Source organism: Hyla sarda, chromosome 5 (assembly GCF_029499605.1).
Source record: "Hyla sarda isolate aHylSar1 chromosome 5, aHylSar1.hap1, whole genome shotgun sequence".
NCBI lineage: Eukaryota > Metazoa > Chordata > Amphibia > Anura > Hylidae > Hyla > Hyla sarda.
This window is the reverse complement of record NC_079193.1, coordinates 103,657,192-103,679,775: the sequence shown is the minus strand read 5'-3', so window position 1 is coordinate 103,679,775 and position 22,584 is coordinate 103,657,192. Positions and strand designations below refer to the sequence as shown.

General features: G+C 42.2%; 1 protein-coding gene across 7 annotated transcripts in view; it reads left to right on the top strand.

The window, feature by feature from the left end:
- The window catches only part of NEK10 (NIMA related kinase 10), a 332,382-nt gene that overhangs the window by 31,315 nt on the left and 278,483 nt on the right, over nt 1-22,584 (top strand). For all 7 annotated transcript variants that reach the window (XM_056520053.1, XM_056520060.1, XM_056520055.1 and 4 more), the window contains exon 3: nt 12,097-12,157. In XM_056520053.1, coding sequence (XP_056376028.1) covers nt 12,097-12,157 — 61 coding nt within the window. The remainder of the gene's footprint in view (nt 1-12,096; nt 12,158-22,584) is intronic.

The window sequence follows — 22,584 nt, the reverse complement described above, 5'->3', positions numbered from 1 at the left end:
GGGTGTGTTTTCCAAAAAACAATTGTGTCAATTTTGACTACTCCTACCTATAAATTAGGTGGTGGACTCTGTCTATTATTGATTATTTGTAATGTTTCTGTGAGATTATCTCTCCACTGCCCATACCCATCTGTACCTGTTAGTTTTTTCAGTGTGCTCTTTAGGATGCCATTCATCCTTTCCACTAACCCTGCGGCTTGTGGATAAAAGGGCATATGATATACCCACTCAATGTTATGCTCCAGGGCATAATTTTTGACTTGTTGGCCAGTAAAATGTGAACCGTTGTCTGTCTTAATTTGTAAAGGCATCCCATGGGTATTGGATGATGATTTCCAATGTCCTCAGCCTACTCCACTGAGTCGCTGAACGACACGGGAAGCCAACCATCAGTCCTGAGTATGTATCCACGGCCGTACATACATACTTACAGCATCTGCTCTCTGGAAGAGGGCCTATGAAATCCATCTGCCAGATTTGTGCAGGAAGTTTACCTCTACCAATATGTCCCATTACTGTGTGTGGTACTTCTCATTTTTGAATGTGTTGACATACTGGACATTTTGCTATTATTTGTTTAACCATATCTGTAGTTATTGGGATGCCTCTTTCTTGTGCCCACCTGTAAGTGGCCTTTTCTCCAAGATGTCCACTTTTTTGGTGAGCCGAAATGTCTGTACCTTGAAGCCATGACTGCTGCTCTTCTTTTGAGGCATACGACTCAGTAGATGATACGGATATGGCTGCTGCCGCATCTGCTTGAGATTTAAACAATCGTTCCAATGAGTCAAGAGGTACATGTGCATCAACATGAAAAACAGCGCATTTTGTATTGTGTACAATAGACTCGATGTCTTGCCATATCTCTTTACCCCAGACTTCTTTACCGTGAATCAACCAATCATGTTTTTTCCAGCCCATGATCCAAGTAGCCAAGCCATTAGCCACCGACCATGAGTCGGTATACAGATGGCATTCACTACTCTGTTCTTGTCTGAGGGCAAGAAAAACGGCATTCAACTCAGCGTATTGACTACTCTTGCCATCTCCTTCCATCACCAATGTTTTCTCCAGTTTTGGGTTAAACGCTACACTTTTCCATTTCCGGTGACCACTGACATATTTGGCAGACCCATCGGTAAACCATGCATGTTTCTTTTCCTCATTTGTCAACTCTGCATAAGGTTTTCCCCACTTCACTGGTGATTCCTCCATTTGGTGTCCACTCAAGAGGACTGACCTCTTCGGGAGGGATGTCTGCTATCTTCTCATGTAGTGTAGCAACTCCTCCCTCTCCCTTTTTTGCTCTCTCTCCAATGTACCACTTCCATTTGATAATGCTCTGTTCCTGTGCATGTCCTATCTTATTAGATTTAGGTGTTGACAGGACCCACTGCATGATAGGTATTTGTGGCCTTAACAAGAAGATATGACCATTGGTCAATTGTTCTGTTTCTACTAAAGCCCAGTAGCTGTTGCTCCAATGGCAAATACATTTGACCTGCATCAGGGAGTTTTCTATTCCAAAACCCCAGGGGCACTCTTTTCCCATCTTGTTTTTGCCACAAAGACCAGTTAGCATAATTATGTTGTACCGAAACATGTAGTTCCACTTCACCTGTTTTAACCCCTTAAGGATTCAGCCCATTTTGGCCTTAACCCCTTAAGGACTCAGGGTTTTTCCGTTTTTGCACTTTCGTTTTTTCCTCCTTACCTTTTAAAAATCATAACCCTTTCAATTTTCCACCTAAAAATCCATATTATGGCTTATTTTTTGCGTCGCCAATTCTACTTTGCAGTGACATTAGTCATTTTACCCAAAAATGCACGGCGAAACGGAAATAAAAATCATTGTGCGACAAAATCGAAAAAAAAAACGCCATTTTGTAACTTTTGGGGGCTTTCGTTTCTACGCAGTGCATATTTCGGTAAAAATTACACCTTATCTTTATTCTGTAGGTCCATACGGTTAAAATGATACCCTACTTATATAGGTTTGATTTTGTCGCACTTCTGGAAAAAATCATAACTACATGCAGGAAAATTTATACGTTTAAAAATGTCATCTTCCGACCCCTATAACTTTTTTATTTTTCCACGTATGGGGTGGTATGAGGACTCATTTTTTGCGCCGTGATCTGAAGTTTTTATCGGTATGATTTTTGTTTTGATCGGACTTTTTGATCACTTTTTATTCATTTTTTAATGATATAAAAAGTGACCAAAATACGCTTTTTTGGACTTTGGAATTTTTTTGCGCGTACGCCATTGACCGTACGGCTTAATTAATTATATATTTTTATAGTTCGGACATTTACGCACGCGGCGATACCACATATGTTTATTTTTTATTTTTTTTACACTGTTTTATTTTTTTTATGGGAAAAGGGGGGTGATTCAAACTTTTATTAGGGAAGGGGTTAAATGACCTTTATTAACACTTTTTTTTTACATTTTTTTTGCAGTGTTATAGGTCCCATAGGGACCTATAACACTGCACACACTGATCTCTAATGCTGATCACTGGCGTGCATTAACACGCCTGTGATCAGCATTATCGGCGCTTGACTGCTCCTGCCTGGATCTCAGGCACGGAGCAGTCATTCGTCGATCGGACACCGGGGAGGCAGGTAAGAGCCCTCCCGGTGTCCGATCAGCTGTTCGGGACGCCGCGATTTCACCGCGGCGGTCCCGAACAGCCCGACTGAGCAGCCGGGTCACTTTCACTTTCACTTTAGAAGCGGCGGTCAGCTTTGACCGCCGCTTCTAAAGGGTTAATACCGCACATCGCCGCGATCGGCGATGTGTGGTATTAGCCGCGGGTCCCGGCCGTTGATTAGCGCCGGGACCGACGCGATATGATGCGGGATCGCGGCGCGATCCCGCTTCATATCGCGGGAGCCGGCGCAGGACGTAAATATACGTCCTGCGTCGTTAAGGGGTTAAGGACTCAGAAAATTAAATTTTTACGTTTTCATTTTTTCCTCCTCGCCTTCTAAAAATCATAACTCTTTTATATTTTCATCCACAGACTAGTATGATGGCTTGTTTTTTGCGCGACCAGTTGTCCTTTGTAATGACATAACTCATTATATCATAAAATGTATGGCGCAACCAAAAAACACAATTTTTGTGGGGAAATTAAAAAGAAAAATGCAATTTTGCTAATTTTGGAAGGTTTCGTTTTCACGCCGTACAATTTACGGTAAAAATGACATGTGTTCTTTATTCTGAGGGTCAAAACGATTAGAATGATATTATTATTACCTACTTTTATATTATTGTTGTGCTTAAAAAAATCACAAACTTTTTAACCAAATTAGTACGTTTATAATCCCTTTATTTTGATGACCTATAACTTTATTTTTCTGTATTAGCGGCGGTATGAGGGCTCATTTTTTGCGCCATGATCTGTACTTTTTTTTGATACCACATTTGCATATAAAAACTTTTAATACATTTTTTATAATTTTTTTTTATGAAATGTATTAAAAAAGTAGCAATTTTTGATTTTTTTTTTTTTTTACGTTCATGCCGTTCACCGTACGGGATCATTAACATTTTATTTTAAAAGTTCGGACATTTACGCACGCGGCGATACCAAATATGTCTATAAAATTTATTTTTTACGCTTTTTGGGGGTAAAATAGGAAAAAAATGACGTTTTACTTTTTTATTGGGGGAGGGGATTTTTCACTTTTTTTTACTCTTACCTTTTTTACATTTTTTTTTACACTTGAATAGTCCCCATAGGGGACTATTCGTAGCAATACCATGATTGCTAATACTGATCTGTTCTATGTATAGGACATAGAACAGATCAGTGTTATCGGCTATCTTCTGTTCTGGTCTGCTCGATCACAGACCAGAGCAGAAGACGCCGGGAGCCGAAAGCAGGAAGGTGAGGGGACCTCCGTGTGGCGTTCTGAATGATCGGATCCCCGCAGCAGCGCTGCTGGCGATCCGATCGTTCATTTAAATCGCGCACTGCCGCAGATGCCGGGATCTGTATTGATCCCGGCACCTGAGGGGTTAATGGCGGACGCCCGCAAGATCGCGGGCGTCGGCCATTGCCGGTGGGTCCCTGGCTGCGATCAGCAGCCGGGATCAGCTGCGCATGACACGGGCATCTCTCCAATGCCCGCGGTTATGCACAGGACGTTAATGTACGTCCTGGTGCGTTAAGTACCACCGCACCAGGACGTACATTTACGTCCTGCGTCCTTAAGGGGTTAAGCGGCCAGAGAACTTCCGCTTGCTGTATAGCTTCTTTTGCTTGTTCAAAAGCTGTTTGCTGTTCCTCTCCCCAGGTAAACTCATACTTTTTCCTAGTCACTTTGTACAAGGGCGCTAGCAATTGTCCTAAAAGGGGAATGTGTTGTCTCCAGAACCCAAACAGTCCAATGTAAGATTGAGTTATCTGTTTAGACCTTGGTGTTATAAAATTCAGTATTTTCTGCTTAGCTTTTGGGAGCACCTCCCTATGACCTTTGTTCCACTGGATCCCCGGGAACTTCACTGTCTGAGCCGGTCCTTGAATTTTGTTTTCATTAATTTCCCACCCTTTTGATCTCATGTGAGTGAGAAGTTTTGCTAATTGTTCCTTTACTTGTTCTTCTGACGACCCTTGTATCATTATATCATCGATATAATGAGCATTTTGCATATCTGATGGTAGATGAAATTCATCTAAATGTGCTGCCACCGTCCGGTGACAGATCGTGGGACTATGCAACCAACCCTGAGGTAGTTTTGTAAAGGTGTACTGTCTTCCCAACCAAGAAAAGGCAAATTGATCTTGAGCCTTTTCTTCTATGGGAATGGTGAAAAAGGCATTGGTTAAGTCAATGACTGCATACCATGTGCCTTTTTTTTGATAACTGTTTTTTTATTAAATAATTTTTCTTTAAAACAGATATAAAAAGAAAATAAAAGTACATAGAATAATAAACAGAGTCATTACATATTAATAAGACCAGGTTACAATATGATCCGGCTGTAAAGATGTTGTATAGTCCAGATTATTTCAGGTCGGCTCTGTGAGTATCCGGGGAAGACCCCACATCAGAGACATGAAGCTTATAACATGTGCCTTTATGTACCTGAATCTGCTCTGTGATCTGAATCGTGTCCTGTATTGCAGCTGTAAGCGGTGGAGTGTGTTTATTTAGCTCCCTGTAATCCACTGTCATTCTCCAGGACCCGTCACTTTTTTTTACTGGCCAGACAGGGTTATTCCTGGCAGTGGTCACAGGCCTCACCACACCCGCCTCCACTAAGTCTCTGATTGTATCTCCTATCTCCTTATGTCCTCCAGGTATCCGATATTGCTTCATAGCAACCAATTTTTTAGCTGGAGCAATGTGTACTGGTGGCATTTTTACTTTACCTACCACTACAGGAAAACATTCTATTTGTGTTTTCTTAACTCCATAAGCAAATTTTCGCCCTTTCAAGTTTAATGTCATCCCCTTTAATATATCTATGCCAATAATATATTCTGGAATGGGGACAATCAACACTGAGTATTTTCGCAAAGGTAAATTTCCTGTTTTTAAAGTGATCATGGCCTGTACACCTTCTGTCACTTTTCCTCCTAATCCTGCTATTTGAACTCTGGGTCCTTTAAATTTGTTAGGATTTCCATAAATCAATGTAGCCTCTGCCCCCGTATAGATTAGAACAGGGACTCTTTGAACATTGCCCCCTTTCCAATGGATACCTAATTGTACATACGATCTTTCATCTTTTTTTATCCATATGGGGGCTTGGCTGGCTACCTATGCTGAATCACTATCATCTGGTGGGGCAGTAGGACGGAGGCTCTCCTTGACCTGAGTAGCTACCATCGCAAGGATACAACTTCTGATAATCCTCCCATCCCAGATAACCTTCTTTTTCCTTTTTGGGAGTGATTTCTTCAGTCACTTTCTTTTCTCTTTCCTTTCCCTTGCTCACCTTTCTATTAGACAACACTTTCTGTTTGTATAGTTTCCACAACACACTTGTATTCTTCCCATCTATCTGTTCCTTGGAAACTCCTGCTTTGAGTAATGCCTGAAACATATCTTTCCTAGATACCCGAGGATTCTCCTGTCCTGATGATCCTTGATTATCATTATACGGAGGAGGACGCTTAGTCCGTGATTCTCCTCTCTCTCTCTTTTCCCATGGCCCCCATTCCCCCATATCCTGCAACTCATTCATTCGATCTATCAAAGTGGATATAGGTTGATCCATAAGGGACAAAAGCAATGTCATCATTACTGCCTTATATGCCTGAGGAGTATATTTCAGTATTCGATTCCGAATACTAGGTGATATTTTTATCATAAAAGGATCATCAAAAGCTTCCAAAAAACCCAAACTATGTTTCATAGCGTCCTCTTTTACTCGTTCTATCCCATCCCGTAGAGCAAACCAAGGCTTGTCATTAGTAGGTATATCTTCCTCACTGAGGCATTTTTCTTGTAAACCGTATGCAACTAACCCCAACAGGGAGATATAACCCTGCTCTGGATGATCAGAGAAATAATGCCTGAAAGTTCGAACAATTTGAGCATCCCTACTGATGGTTATGAAACGCGTAACGTCTTGTTTATCCAACTGTACCCCAGCTGCTCCCGTCTCATACAACCATTTCATATCCGATTCCCCAGGTTTCTGATGAAACCTTTTAAGGATATCGTCTACTTCGGTTTGTGTGAAATCCTCTATATTTGTACGCCCTTCCACATGTGGGACCAATTCTGTCTCATATATTGGATCACCATTATCCCGCAAAAAAGGGTTCCCATCACTGTCCAGAACTGGAATGCGCTTCCCATCTGGACCCACTTTTTCCCTTACATCAGGGCCGTATTTAGTGGTTTATTTTCTTCTAGTGACTGGCTGGGCATGTCTGGTGGGAGGATCTATCGGAGGGTCAGGAGGAAGATCATCAAAATCCTCCCCTTCAGATGAAGAAGTGTCCCATACATCCCCATCCCATACATCCAGATCCCAGTTTACAGAAGCAGTGGCAATTACTTTGTGAACCTTCCCTTTGTTTATACGCCCTTTTCTCTTTTTATATTTCATTTGGGCTACTTTCACTGCCGCCTTTTCTGCAACTCCTTGATAATGTTATAATTTATCCTTTAGCAATTTACTGTTACATTCTAATACCAGACGACGTCCTTCAGACTCAAGCAGTAATTTTTCTGCTTTGAGACGATCGCTGATAACTTTCTGTAAAGTCTGTTGTATTCCGCGATATGCGTACAACAGCACCCAGCTACGCCTAGCTAGAGTAACTACATCACCTGCCTTTGCAGGGATCCAAGTACTTTAACAACATTAAGGGGTTCACAATCCTTAAGCTTACCTTCTCATGATTCAGCTAACCCATGAGTGGCCAATTCATGAGCCAAAATATTATATGGAGCCTCAGTCCAGTCGGGAACTTCCACTTTCTTTTCAGATTTTAATTTGTCTTTTTTCTTAAATATGATCGTAAATTTGAGCAAACTGCCAATTTGCGAAACTAACACAGGGGATCAGTATACCTGCCTTTTAAAATATTATAATTGAAGGACTTTCCTAGAAAAAGTTATCCCCGTTCAAAAGTAACCATCACATATCAGAAAAATGCAGACTACACCAATTTAATGTCTTGCTAACTAGTTTGAAACTCCTCAAAACCCTCAATATTATACAAAACAGGCACACTTCTAAGCATGAGACATATTTTATTTACCTATTTGCTAAAATCTAAACATAAAGAAATATAAACAATGAATCTTGGAAGTAAGAAACAATACATTTACCGGATATTGTATCATCACTCCGTGATCGGGGGACTCATCATCGATCGTAGGAGGTACCCGTCTATGTCTGCATCACTCAACGCATCCGCTGTGGCTGGAAAATCCCAATGATTCGGGGAGTTACCAGAGTTTTTGTCCCTGATTTACCTCGCCTTGCGCAGTCCCGTATATGCTCAATAATTGGTTCACGTACCCACTGCGCATTCACGTGGTGATCACGTGTGCTACTAGTTAGGGTTAAGTCTCGTTTGTGCCCGCTTATGGTTATGCGGCTTGTACACAACATATATACACGTTATATAAGTGTGACATATCACGCATGCTCAGTAGTTGTTTACCAGAAGGAGTGGCGTGTGAACAGTACTGTTAAACCAATCACCATCCATCCTCCTCATGTGCAGATAAGATATGGAACTCGTTATTCTGAACTTAGTAACCCTTATTTTTATACAGTTTCAGACAAGAACAAGAGCCATTACTATTCTTTATACAATTCATCATGATTCTAGCTATGCTAAATCAGACACTCACACAGACTTGTCAGAATCGTATCACAGGGGGTGAAACATAGTACATTTCTAGGGGGAATGGTGTGTAATTGTATTGTAATTAATTCAAAAGGACACTTTGTATTAAACAGATTTTGTAGGCACAATCAGTATTGTAATACATTTCTGGGGGTACAGTGGGTAATGATTTTTAGGGGACATGGTGTTCATTATAAATTTCAGGGTACAGTGTGTGACAGATATTTGGGGTAAGGAGTGCATTGCAGTTAATTTCAGGGGGCATGGTGTGTATTATAATACATCTTAGTGGGCATGGTATGTATTCCAATCAATTTCTCGAGGCACAGTGTGTATTTGTGTGAATTTTAGGTGGCATGGTGCACAGTTTGCATTGTAATGAATTTCAAGGGGAATGGTATGTATTATAAAGTATTTTGGGGGAAATAGTGTCCAATATACTTAATTTCAGAAGCCACAATGTAGTATAATGAATTGTAATTGTAATGAATTTCAGGGAGCACAATGTATATTGCTATGAATTTCAGGGAGCATGGTTTGTATTGTATTCGCCTTCTTGTGGCACAGTGTGTATTGTAATGCATTTCAGGGGGCAGTGTTTTTATTATAATGCATTTCAGGGGGCATGGTGTTTATTTTAATACATTTTCAAGGGCATGGAGTGTAATGTAATGAGGTTCAGGGGGCACAATGTGTATTGTATTCAATGCCTTAGGAAACAGTGTGCATCATAATGAATTTCAGGAGGTATGGTGAGTTTTATATGGAATTTCAGGGAGTATGGTATATCCCATGCATCCAATTACTCACCACTCCAGTAGACTTCTCTGTACTGCCCCCTTTCCTGCTTTGGTGCTTGATGTAACCTCAGCAGGTGGTTCTGCCCAACACACTGCCCTTCATTAACTACCTCGCCTTGCACCGTGCCCATGCTCCTGCACATCATGCTATGACCTATGGCAGCCAGTCACACAATCTTAAAAGCATTCAAAGATAAGGAACCATAGATATTTGAGCTGCAAACTCTGCAAAGGTAAGAGGTAGGTGAAAGACATCTTGGTAGTCTGGACCAGATAAAGAAATACACAAACGAAGTAGAATTACCTAGAAATGCTGTGTTCAGGTCCAAACTAGTAATGTAATAAGACCCTTATATAGGGCGCAGCTACTTCTGGTCAATGTAAGGAAAATTCCAATGCTCCAGATGAAGTTCCAAGGGATGTATTTAAACTAGGAATGTCCCGATACCAATGCTAGTATAGGTATTGGGGCCGTTACCAGACATTTGCATGGTCTCGTTTAATGTCCCCGATACCAAATTCGATACCTGTTGCAGTGCCATCTCCCTGTCAAATGAAATGCCCCGCTCCGCTGCCCTGTTCTCCCCTTTGCATCATGATGTCCTAAGGAGGAGCATGTGACACACATGTCACTCCACCTCCTCCACTGCGTCCAGTGTAACACTATGGAGGAAGCAGAGTGACGTTTATGTCACATGCTCCTCCATAGGATGCCATGAGATGGACAGGAGAACAGGGCAGCGGAGCAGCAACACCCGACATAGGACAGCCGCAGGTGAGCACATCCCAGGGGCACTACCGAGAGTGAGGTGGTGGGGCTGCTGTCTACAAGGGGGGGGGGCGCTGTCTACAAGGGGAAGGGTAGCTGTCTACAAGGGGGGGTAGCTGTCTACAAGGTGGGGGCTGCTGTCTACAAGGTGGGGGCTGCTGTCTACAAGGTGTGGGCTGCTGTCTACAAGGGGGGTTGCTGTCTACAAGGGGGGCTGCGGTCTACAGGGTGGGCTGTGGTCTACAGGGGGCTGCTGCTAATGTCTGCAACTATCGATACTACCTACAAGGGGATACTACCTACTATTAAAGACAATCTTACAGCAGAGTCACCTCCACTAAGTTGAATTTATAGGTAGATAGTACAGATGACCCGGTTTCTAACACTTCTCACCATGTGAACATGAGCGCAATCGCTCCGGAGACATCGATCTCGCCGCCAATGCAAATTCCCTTTTCTGCCCAGTGGAGAAGAGAGAAATCTTTGCTTATCTTTGCTTGATCCCACCTCAGCTGCAAACAACAAGGAACCCACATACTAGCACGGTAAGCAGCGACAGAAACCCGATCACCCTGGTGTCAGATTCCCTTTAAAATAAAAGTACTCGTAATTGGGATCGGCGAGTACTAGAATTAAAGTATCGGTACTCGTACTGGGTCTTAAAAAAATAGTATCGGGTAATACCTAATTTAATCAAAATAATAAATAACAAGCACAATGACATGTTTCATCAATCTGAAGAAGGGGAAGGTGTCCCCTTGAAAATCGTAATTTGTGCTTTTTATTCATTATTTTATTTGAATAAATCCCTTGGAACTTCATCTGGAGCATTTGAATCCTCCTTTTATCAACTAGAAGTATTAGCATCAGGTATAAGGGTCTTTTTACATTACTAGATGGTATTTCTACAGAACAGGTTGCTCCTGTCTTCCTGTCACCCTCCAGGCTAAGCAGCTATACCTCCACTGAGTACCCCAATATGGACATAGGGGTGATAAGCGCATTTATCACTCACTGGAGGTGAGTGACGATCTATTAGAGACGGATGTCTATGTCTTTTTTTTACTGTATCCTTACATAATACACAAGGCGCTGTTGTGCGGTATTTTTTTTTTCTTACCTCCGCAGGTTAGGGCAGGTAACACTTAAGACAGATTTCCTTTAAAGTCTGCAGCAATGATGGTTGAAACAACCACTCCCAACATATCCTTATCATTGCTGTTGTTTCAGGTACCATTTCAGGATAAACTCATTTTGATCGCTATATAACATGTATGTGGCATTTGTAGATCTGTAATTTTCAGTTGTCCCTCAGCTAGTGGGTGACGCCTAACCTCTATGATGTGTTCCATACACTACATAAAACAGAAAAGGGGATCCTGCTCTCTTTTGTCTGTATACACACTCTAAGAAGTAGCAGCACCATGGAGGACATTGTAGAGACCTAGTAAATAGTCTAAGACATGAAACAAGCCATGGATTGAGATCTGCTATTTACAGTAGCTCCTGTGTAATCTCTTTGCTGACTCCATTTCCATTTCTATCTTCCTCTCCATAGACTTGAATTGGCAGCTTGTAGAAGCAACTTATGCACAATTTGTAACAGGAACCCCAACTATAATGCTCTATTTATTGTAATGGTTACCTCATCTAGGAAAGAGAGACCTATATAAATGAGCTGTGGGTTTTTATTTTAAACATCATACAGAATTGAGCTGGATTTTCAAAGTGAATGACAGCTTAACGGGGAAAGAGAATAAAAGAAGTATTTTTCTCTGATAACATAAATTCCTCAGTTTCTTACATTCAATTATACTATTGCTTTATGCTTTTCAAAGTTTGTTGAAATGGTTGTAACCATCGTAGCTGATCTGGCAATTGGTATGGTATATTTATTTGATTATTTGAAAATAAATTATCCCAGTGACATGCGGCACTGCTAGAATCTGTCATGCAAAGGGAAACTGTTTTTAAAAATTTTAATCCCACCGCTGGACTGTATAGTCTTACTTATTTCTCACTATGAGCTAACATTTCTTTAGTATGTCTCACAAGAAATAATGTTTTCTAAAATGCCTTCAAGATACTCAAAAATGATTATTATAAAATGTGCAGGTGACTAACAAATAGAGTGGTCTTCATGAAATGTTCTTTCAATCTACATTTTTACATCTGTAATTATTCATTTGCAGGAAATGTTCTGACGTCAAAAGACTTTGGTCCCTCTTAAATGTGCAAGGTAGCAAACAGCAGGTAAAATGAATTTCATTTGAAGTTCTTTCTTCTGGTCTGGTCTTTTTTTTTCATATTATTCTGTAAAATTAACTTTAAAAAGAATCAGCTCTTTTGAGATCGCTGTTTAGTAAATATTTGTGTGAAATAACAATTGTTGAGCATCACACGGTTCTGCACTGCCTCTTTCCTGTGTCAATGTTCCTGAAAGGGTGTTTTCACACGTACAGGATCCTGCGCAGATTTGATGTACAGGATTTGTAACTGCTGATTAGAAGCTGTGTTCAGTCATTTAGTTTACATTGAAATGTGCAGCAGAAAATCCTTGTTATTATTACTTACTTATTATTACTATACTATAATTGCATTAAGACTCACCTCTATATACTATGACAACATTTACTGTTGGTAATTCGGATTGATAAAGGAAGTTGATAGCATGTCCAGTTGTCAGTTTACTCATTCAATTTCAGGGGGAATAACAAAGGAGCAAATGAATACAGAGTTATAAAAGAAAAATCCTCCTCTAGAACTCCACCAATGAGTACAGTGACCTCTCGACCTATGATGGCCCCGACATACGATAATTTCAACATGCCATGGCCTCTCAGAGGCCATCGCATGTTGAAGGCAGCATCAACATACGATGCTTTTTTATGTCGGGGCCATCGCATAAATGGCTATCCGGCAGCGCTGACTGCTTCAGCTGCCGCCGGATAGCCGTTTACGGTGCCCCGTGAGCTCCGGTGTTGTCTCTTACCTGTCCTCGGGGCTCCGGAGCGTCCTCTTCGGGATCCTCTGCATCGCCGGCGCTCTCCATCGACGTCATCACGTCCCGTCATCCAATAGGAGCGGCGTGCATAGCGACGTGATGGCGGCGATGGAGAGCGCGGTTGCCGGGGAAACAGAGGCCTTGCCGGAGCGTCAGGGACACCTCGGAGACGCGGCGACAGCGATGGACGGCGACATCCCAGGCAGCGGTGACGAGCGGTGATGGTCCGGAGCCGTGGGGACACATGAGTGCAACTTTCTCTAACAGTGGTCTACAACCTGTGGACCTCCAGATGATGCAAAACTACAACACCCAGCATGCCCGGACAGCCAATGGCTGTCCGGGCATGCTGGGTGTTGTATTTTTTCCAACATCTGGAAACATTCCACAGCTTCCTGTTACATAGAAAAAAGGGGGTGGAGTTAAGCCCAAATTCTAAATGTATCTTACACAATGGGGCTTTAAAACAGCAAAACCTTGGTACATGAATACAAACATGTAAACTAAGCACATTTCAACACCAATATACTAGGTGTAAGTGTTTGCTGTGTGTTCATAATTGTTACTATATACTAGGGATCGACTGATTATCGGTATGGCCGATATTATCGGCCGATAATCACGATTTTGGGCATTATCTTGCCGATAAGCCGATAATGCCCCGCCCCCCGCACTGCCCCCACCGCACCGCGACCGCCACCCCCCCGACCCGCCGCACCGCACCCCCGACCCACCGCATCGCGTCGCACCCCCCACCGTGATGCTGGGCGGTATACCTGTATCGATTTTTGCCCATACCGCTATACCGGTCGGGCCCCTCCCCCACCCTCCGAGTCAATAAAAAAATTTAACTTACCCGTAATGTGGGTGGTCCGGGCCATCCATCCTTCTTTCCTGTAGTGTCCGGGGGCGTTCCGGGTGAAGAGTGAACCGGTCCAGGCTGTCCTTCTTCTCCGGCGGTCATCTTCTCCACTCCGGGCAGGCTCCGGCCTAGTACACTGCATAGACGTCAGGTGCGTCGCTGCGCACGGGCGTCACTGCGCAGCGGCGTCTATGCAGCGTACTAGGCCGGAGCCTGCCCGGAGTGGAGAAGATGACCGCCGGAGAAGAAGGACAGCCCGGACCGGTTCACCCTCCACCCGGAACGCCCCCTGACACTACAGGAACGATGGATGGCCCGGACCACCCTGACAGGTAGGGGGAGAGAAGCGGGTGGCGGCGGCGGCGGCCTATGACCCCGCAAAAGCCACTGCAGATCATTGATTTAATGCGCCCGCTTTAAATCAATGATCTGCAGCGGTGTCGCAGGGGGTTAAATAGTCGATAACTTATACCGGAATATCGGTATAAGTTATCGGCTATCGGCCCTAACCTGCACCGATTATCGGTATCGGCCCTAAAAAACCGATATCGGTCGATCCCTACTATATACGCTAAAGGTTATAACTGCATCAATACTTATGCACAAGCTTAAGCTTCTACTAGTTCATACTGAGCCACGCAAATGGCGTAGTCACTAAGCCAAGCTGGATATGTGTGGGTGCTGTAGAAAATGAGCACATGCGCTCTACCTGTTGACCTATATAAAGACCATAGTAGCTGAGCTGGGAATATCGTCACTAAGGGCACTTTTACGCCAAGCTGGGTGACTGTCAGTTGTATTTGCCATATTTATGATTACACTGTGACTTATTTCTAATAAGAAATTCTACCAAATGAACAGGTTGCCCGGTAACCAAGTGTGTGTTTGAAGTGCCTGCATATGCCTCATGGGTTAAATAATATGCAGTTCAATGTCTGGACAGTGCCCCTGAGGTTAACCTATTAATGCAAATAATATTGTGATCTTATATAAAGACACAAACGGGTGGGTAGTATCTTTAGTATTTAGGATCTTATGCAAATTTATAAACTGGCAAACTGGTGGATGTGAAGTGTTGTGGTGTTAAAACGGTTGTAGGTAACACCTAGATCATTTATTTAAAAATGTGTTATACAACACATTTGTATATATTTGTTTCCTTGAAAAGAAACTAACTTGAAATGTTGTCTTTGCTCAATGGTATAGGGAAACCATTGTATTAAGCTTAAAAATCTAATAGGATTCACGCCTTAAAGGGGTACTCCGCTGGAATTTTTTTTTTTTAAATCAACTGAGGCCAGAAGGTTAAAGGGTAGATCCCACCACCCTTTTCTTCCTTCTGTCCCTGCCTATTGTCCATCTCTCCCTAACCCCCTCCCTGCTTTTAATTTATTTTTTTTACTATATAAAAATGCCTTTTTGTCTGCCTGGTAGTGTGCTCACTACCAGGCAGACTTCCCCAGCAGGCAGACGTCACTGATGCCTGCTGGAGGGGGGGGGGGGGGGGGGAACTTCCACCCTTAGTTCATCTACACAGGGTGCCTCCAGCTGTTTCACCACTACAACTCCCAGCTTGCACTGACATCTATTGGTTGTCAGGGCATGTTGGGAGTTGTAGTGGTGAAACAGCTGGAGGCACCCTGTGCAGAACTTCCTGTGGAGCATACAGCAGCTGATTAGTACTAGAAGGATACATTTTATTTAAAAAGAAGTCATTTATAAATCTGTTTGACTTACTGGCACCAGTTGATTTTTAAAAAGTTGTTTTCCAGCGGAGTACCCATTTAAACCTGTCATGAACCTTATCTAATGTCTACTCGATACGCCAATATTTTTAATTCCAAAAAATCTCTGTCATTGGCAGCAGTGGTACTATGTTTATCAAAGCTATGGTTGACATTGAACTTATGTTCGTATTGCTCCTTAGCTGTTGCATAGTTCTTCTATACTGCAGTTTACATTTGCATTCCATCAAATAAATTATGTATGCAGATGAACAATCCATTCTTAATTTGATGGAAAGAGACTCTCCTGTTCTATGACTGGTAAAATTGCAAGAACCATTTACTATACTCGAACAACATTTACATGGCCAATTATTACACCTATAGCACACTTTTTATGGGATATTATTGTTATTTGAGTTGGTGTCACATCAGTGATTAGGGGCTAAGGTGTTTTTAAAGTGTGTGCCCATTTTAATGTAATTCTAGGTATAACTTTTTTCTAAATTTTGTTGTGTAAAAGCACATTCTAGTGTTTACGTAATATTTCTCAAATTTTGTTATGGGAGTTAGGGTATACCGTGATTAAATTAAATTGATATGAACAAGAGTGCTTCACTATTGGTTTTTCTCTTACATCTTTGTTGAGATTTATTAGTGCCTTTTTGTATGCAGAGTGTATTATCTTATAGGGTTATTCTTTCTCTTTCAATCATTTTCTTACGATACAACTCCTCATGTTAAAGTCTGATATCTTAGAGCAGTTGCGCCGCAATCTATGAAACAGGCCTAAGGGACATAGAAGTAAATCCCATAGTCCAATGGACTGTTACAGTCTACCGGTTTAAAAAATGTTACTCTCTGCAGATAGTTCCAAATCTAGATATTCTACAAAGCAGAGTATTCAGAACATTTACTGGAAAATAATAAATTCCACCCATTGGAGTAGAAAGTGAATTTCTCACTTTTTTTTCCCATTCAGACTCCTAAAAATAGCAAATTGTCGATGTATCTCTTGTACGTAACAAACCTTTTTTAAAAGCCCATACATATAAGTTTGAAAATGAGGAAGGGAACTGTGTCCCCATTGCAGTCCTGGTAGTTTGTAAGTAAATTCTGAAGTAAAACATGATTTAATTAGGTTTTAAAATAAAATAAATGCTTTCTGTAATGTTATTGATACTGCACAAGTTGAATATCTGGACTGAATATATTACTTGCATTCCAAATACTAGGAACTTGCTAGGCAACATTTATATCATATCGAAATTAACAACACCATAAACAAAAATGTAGTGTATATGGTCAGTTCAATAGTTAGTGATCAATTATCCTTGCTGGAGTTGCCATAGTGACATCTTAACCACTTAACCACGCCCCCGTTCCAGAGTCCATAAGGACTCAGGGCGTACAGGTACACCCTGCGTTTCTCCGGTCACCGCAGCTCGCCGGTCGGGGACCGGACCGGGATTCCTGCTGAATGTCGGCGACCCCCCCTGCGGCGATTCCGGGTCATACGGGGCTCCGGTGACCTGGAAAATAAGGGGGATCGGGGGTGTCCAAGACACCCCTGATCCCCCTGAAGGAATAGGAGTGAGGTGGAAGGGGTGCCACCCCTCCTTTTCCTGCTATTGGTTGGTCAGAAGTGACCGACCAATATCAGATCAGGGGCGGGGGGGTTAAAGTTCGGTTCCCCCGCTCTGCCCACCCACTGTAGTCCGGGCAGAATGGGGTAACCGGCAGTGACCAACACCGGAGGTCACTTACCAGCGGCGGGCGGCGATGACATGCGGTTCCCTGGTGCGGCGATCCTACTGAAGCTGGTGAGTTGTTGCCTAGCAACATCTGGAGGGCTACAGTTTGGAGACCACAATACAGTGGTCTCTAAACTGTAACCCTCTAGATGTTGCAAAACTACAACTCCTAGCATGCCCAGACAGCTGTTTGCTGTTTGGGCATGCTGGGATTTGTAGTTTTGCAACAGCTGGAGGGCCACAGTTTGAAGATCACAGTCCAGTGATTTATAAACCGTGGCCCTCTAAATCTTGCAAAACTACAACTCCCAGCATGCATGAACAGCAAACAGCTGTCTCACCATGTTGGGAGATGTAGTTGCTACCTCCAGCTGTGGTATAACTACATCTCCCAGCATGCCCTTCGGCGATCAGTACATGCTGGGAGTTGTAGTTTTGCAACAGCTGGAGGCACACTGGTTGGAAAATACATAAACCCTCGCTAGTGTGAATGTATCCTAAAAACACTACACTACACTAACACAAAATAAAGGGTAAAACTCTACATATACACCCCCCTTACACTGTCCCCCCAACAAAAATGAAAAACGTATCATGCGTCAGTGTTTCCAAAACGGAGCCTCCAGCCCTATGCAATCCCTAATTTAGTCTCAAATGCACATGGTGCTCTCTCACTTCGGAGCCCTGCCGTATTTCAAGTAAACAGTTTAGAGCCACATATGGGGTATTTCCGTACTCGGGAGCAATTGCGTTACAAATTTTGGGGACCTTTTTCTCCTTTTACCCCTTATGAAAAGGAAAAGTTGGGATCTACACCAGCCTGTTAGTGTAAAAAAAAAAAAAATTTGCAATAACATGCTGGTGTTGTCCTATGCTCTTTATTTTCACAAGAGGTAAAAGGAAAAAAAACAAAAAACAAAATTTGTAACGCATTTCTCCTGAGTACGGAAATACCCCATATGCCCCATAAAATGCTCTGTGGACGCACAACAAGGCTCAGCAGTGAGAGCACACTATGTACATTTGAGGCCTAAATTGGTGATTTGCACAGGGGTGGCTGATTTTACAGTGGTTCTGAAATAAACGCAAAAAATAAATAAATACCCACGTGTGACCCCATTTTGGAAACTACACCCCTCACGGAAAGTAACAAGGGGTATAGTGAGCCTTAACACCCCACAGGTGTTTGACGAATTTTCGTTAAAGTTGGATGGGGAAAAAAAAGAAATAATCATTTTTACTAAAATGTTGGTGGTACCCTAAATATTTCATTTTCACAAGGGAAAATAGGGGAAAAAAAGCCCCTCTAAATTTGTAACCCCATTTCTTCTGAGTAACAACATACCCCATATGTGGATGTAAAGTGCTCTGCGAGCAAACTACAATGCTCAGAAGAGAAGGAGTGTTATTGGGCTTTTGGAGAGAAAATTTGTCCGGAATTGAAGGCCACATGTGTTTACAAAGCCCCCATAGTGCCAGAACAATGAACCCCTCCCCCACATGTGACCCCATTTTGGAAACTACACCCCTAGTTAGTGTAATAAAGGGTACAGTGAGCATTTACACCCTACAAGTGTCTGACAGATTTTTTGGAACAGTGGTCCGTGAAAATGAAAAATTTTATTTTTCATTTGCACAGCCCACTGTTCCAAAGATCTGTCAAACGCCAGTGGAGTGTAAATGGTCACTGCACCCCTTACTACATTCTGTGAGGGGTGTAGTTTCCAAAATGGGGTCACATGTGGGGGGGGTTCCACTGTTTTGGCACCATTGCAGGCTTTGTAAACGCACAAAGCCCCCAACTTCCATTCCACCCAAATTCTCTCTCCAAAAGCTCAATGGAGCTCCTTCCCTTCTAATCATTGTAGTGCGCCAGCAGAGCACTTGACATCCACACATGGGGTATTTCCATACTCAGAAGAAATGGGGTTACAAATTTTGTGGGGCATAATCCCCTATTACGCCTTGTAAAAATTTAAAAATTTTTTCCTTTACACTTCTGACTTTAACGAAAAGTCGTCAAACACCTGTGGGGTGTTAAGGCTCACTGTACCCCTTGTTATGTTCCTTGAGAGGTATAGTTTCCAAAATAGTATGCCATATGGTTATTTTTTTTTTCTGTTCTGGCACCATAGGGGCTTCCGAAATGTGACATTCCCCCCAAAAACCATTTCAGCAAAATTTGCTTTCCAAAAGCCCAATGTGACTCCTTCTCTTCTGAGCATTGTAGTGCGCCCGCAGTGCACTTGACATCCACATATGGGGTATTTCCATACTCAGAAGAGATGGGGTTAAAATTTTATGGGACATTTTCTCTGATTACCCCTTGTAAAAATTTAAAATTTGGGGAAAAAACTGTGTTTTAGTGAAATTTTTTTTTTATTTACACATCCAACTTTAACGAGAAGTCCTCAAACACCTGTGGGGTGTTAAGGCTCACTGTTACCCTTGCTATGTTCCTTTAGGGATGTAGTTTCCAAAATAGTATGCCATGTGTTTTTTTTTGGCTGTTCTGGCACCATAGAGGCTTCCGAAATGTGACATGCCCCCCAAAAACCATTTCAGAAAAACTCACTCTCCAAAATCCCATTGTCGCTTCTTCCCTTCTGAGTCCTCTAGTGCACCCACAGAGCACTTGATATACACATATGAGATATTTCCTTGCTTGAGAAATTGGGTTACAAATTTTACCCCTTGTAAAAATTAAAAAAACTGGGTCTACAAGAACATGCGAGTGTAAAAAAATTAAGATTTTTAATTTTCTCCTTCACTTTGCTGCTATTCCTGTGAAACACCTAAAGGGTTAACACACTTACTGAATGTCATTTTGAATACTTTGAGGGGTGCAGTTTTTATAGTGGGGTCATTTATGGGGTATTTCTAATATGAAGGCCCCTGAAATCCACTTCAAAACTGAACTGGTCTCTGAAAAATTCAGATTTGGAAAATTTTGTAAAAAATTGGAAAATTGCTGCAGAACTTTGAAGTCCTCTGATGTCTTCCAAAAGTAAAAACATGTGAACTTTATGATGCAAACATAAAGTACACATATTGTATATGTGAATCAATATATAATTTATTTGGGATGTCCATTTTCCTTATAAGCAGAGAGTTTCAAAGTTAAAGGGGTACTACCGTGCTGACAACTTATCCCCTATCTAAAGGATAGGGGATAAGTTGCCTGATCGCGCTGGGTCCCGCCGCTTGGGACCCCCGCGATCTCGCACGCAGCACCCCGCTCTCATCAGGCCCCGGAGCGAACATGGCTCCGGGTCTGATGACTGCCGATCACGGGGCCGGAGTATAGTGACGTCACGGCCCCTCCCCCTATGTGACATCACGCTCCGCTCCCTCAATGTAAGTCAATGGCAGGGGGCGAGACAGCTGTCTCGCCCCTGCCATAGATGTGCATTGAGGAGGCGGAGCGTGATGTCACACGGGGGCGGAGCTGTGATGTCACAATCACCGGGGCCTGATGAGAGCGGGCTGCTGCGTGCGAGATCACGGGGGTCCCCAGCGGCGGGACCCCGCGTGATCAGGCAACTTATCCCCTATCCTTTAGATAGGGGATAAGTTGTCAGCACGGTAGTACCCCTTTAACTTTGAAACTCTCTGCTTATAAGGAAAATGGGCATCCCAAATAAATTATATATTGATTCACATATACAATATGTCTACTTTATGTTTGCAGTCCTTAAGGGTTTAATTAAGCACACATAAAAGTATATTTTTATTCAGGCAGAGCCCTAACTTAATCTGTATTTCCTCCTTTTCTCTTTATTGCATTTTTTTCCCCAGTTTATTTTTCTGTAGTTGTTTTTGTAACTGACAACTACAGTAAGCTGAGCTGGTGTTAGCAGCAGAGCTGAGTAGCTCTGAACCAGCCAGGTAGTGTTTTAGCTAGCTCAGTATATAGAGGCATGGTTGAGAGTCCGGGTCATGCACTGGTGAATCAGCAAGATACAAACAGGATCAGACAGTGGCAGAGTCAGGTACAAACTGGGTCTGGAATGCAGGAATACAGCAGTTGAGCAGCAGATAGGAGTGCTCTAATAAAGATGGTGCCTGGTAGGGATTGGAGGAGGACAGGAATCGGGGGCACCCGCGGATCCTTAAAGTGATCCTCTATGTGGGCTCTATGGGGTGTGCCAGAAACTGTCGCAGGCTGCGACAGTACAGAGTCTGCAGCAGGGAGGAGGAACTGAGCGTATAGCTCGGCTAAGGTAAGCAGCGGAATGCATTGGTGTCTTGGTGACAGTCTCCCTTTGGTTTTGTACATTATATATATATATATATATATATATATATATTTATATATATATATATATATATATATATATATATATATATATATATATATACATATATGTTTAAAGCTATGTAGGACCAATTCCTTTGCTCTTACTGTTGTGGCTTTATTCTTGTTAATGCTTTAATTAGTTTTTGTGAAACCCCAAATTTTAAAGACCATTAAGATTGTACAAGTAAATTATACTTCAGGGACAAATTAGCTAGTAAACACAACAGCCTGGTGTTATTCACCTAAGAATTAGTTTGTACATTGTTTACCTGTTAAAAATGTTCTTGGCATCCTTGCACAGACAACATAGTCTGCTAGAACCTGGGAGCTAATCAGCTGTTCCCCGATTTGTATATTTCTGTGCTGACAATAATTACTGTTATTAAAAAAATTAGAATTCACATTCAAATTGTATAATTTTTTTCTATACTTTCTAGGAAGTTGCCAATTTTGCCTAGTTTGTTATTTATACTATTTTTGCCAATTATCTTTACACATGTTTAATATTTACAGAGGACCTGTGGGCATCCCAAGCCAATTAGATTTTACAGTCCTGAAATAGCTTATGGTGCCCTGATCACACACCTTTTACAGTTTCTTAATATGCTTCCCCGTTCCTGAGCTATGTGAATTTATAATTTGTCTGAAGATTCTGGGAATCGTCAGATGGGCGGTAACTTAATGGGAACCTGCCACATTAAAAATGCAGTCCAATGTGTAGGCAGTATGTTATAGAGCAGGAGGGGAGGAGTGGATTAAAATATATCACTATCGCTTGTCACTTGAACGTGGATTGGACTGCATTTTCAACTTGACAGGTCCCCTTTTAAAGTGGAATTACCACGAACATAAATAGGTCTAAACTGATGTATTATGGGAAATTAAACAAAATGTACAGGCAGTTTCGAAAATGTACTATTTGAGAGATATACTAATCCCCATGTGCCTGCTTTGTTTTGTCCTGTTGCCCTTGGATGCATTCATATTAGGGCATTCACTGAGATGGTCAAAAAGTGTTAGCCAGATGAAAAAAAAA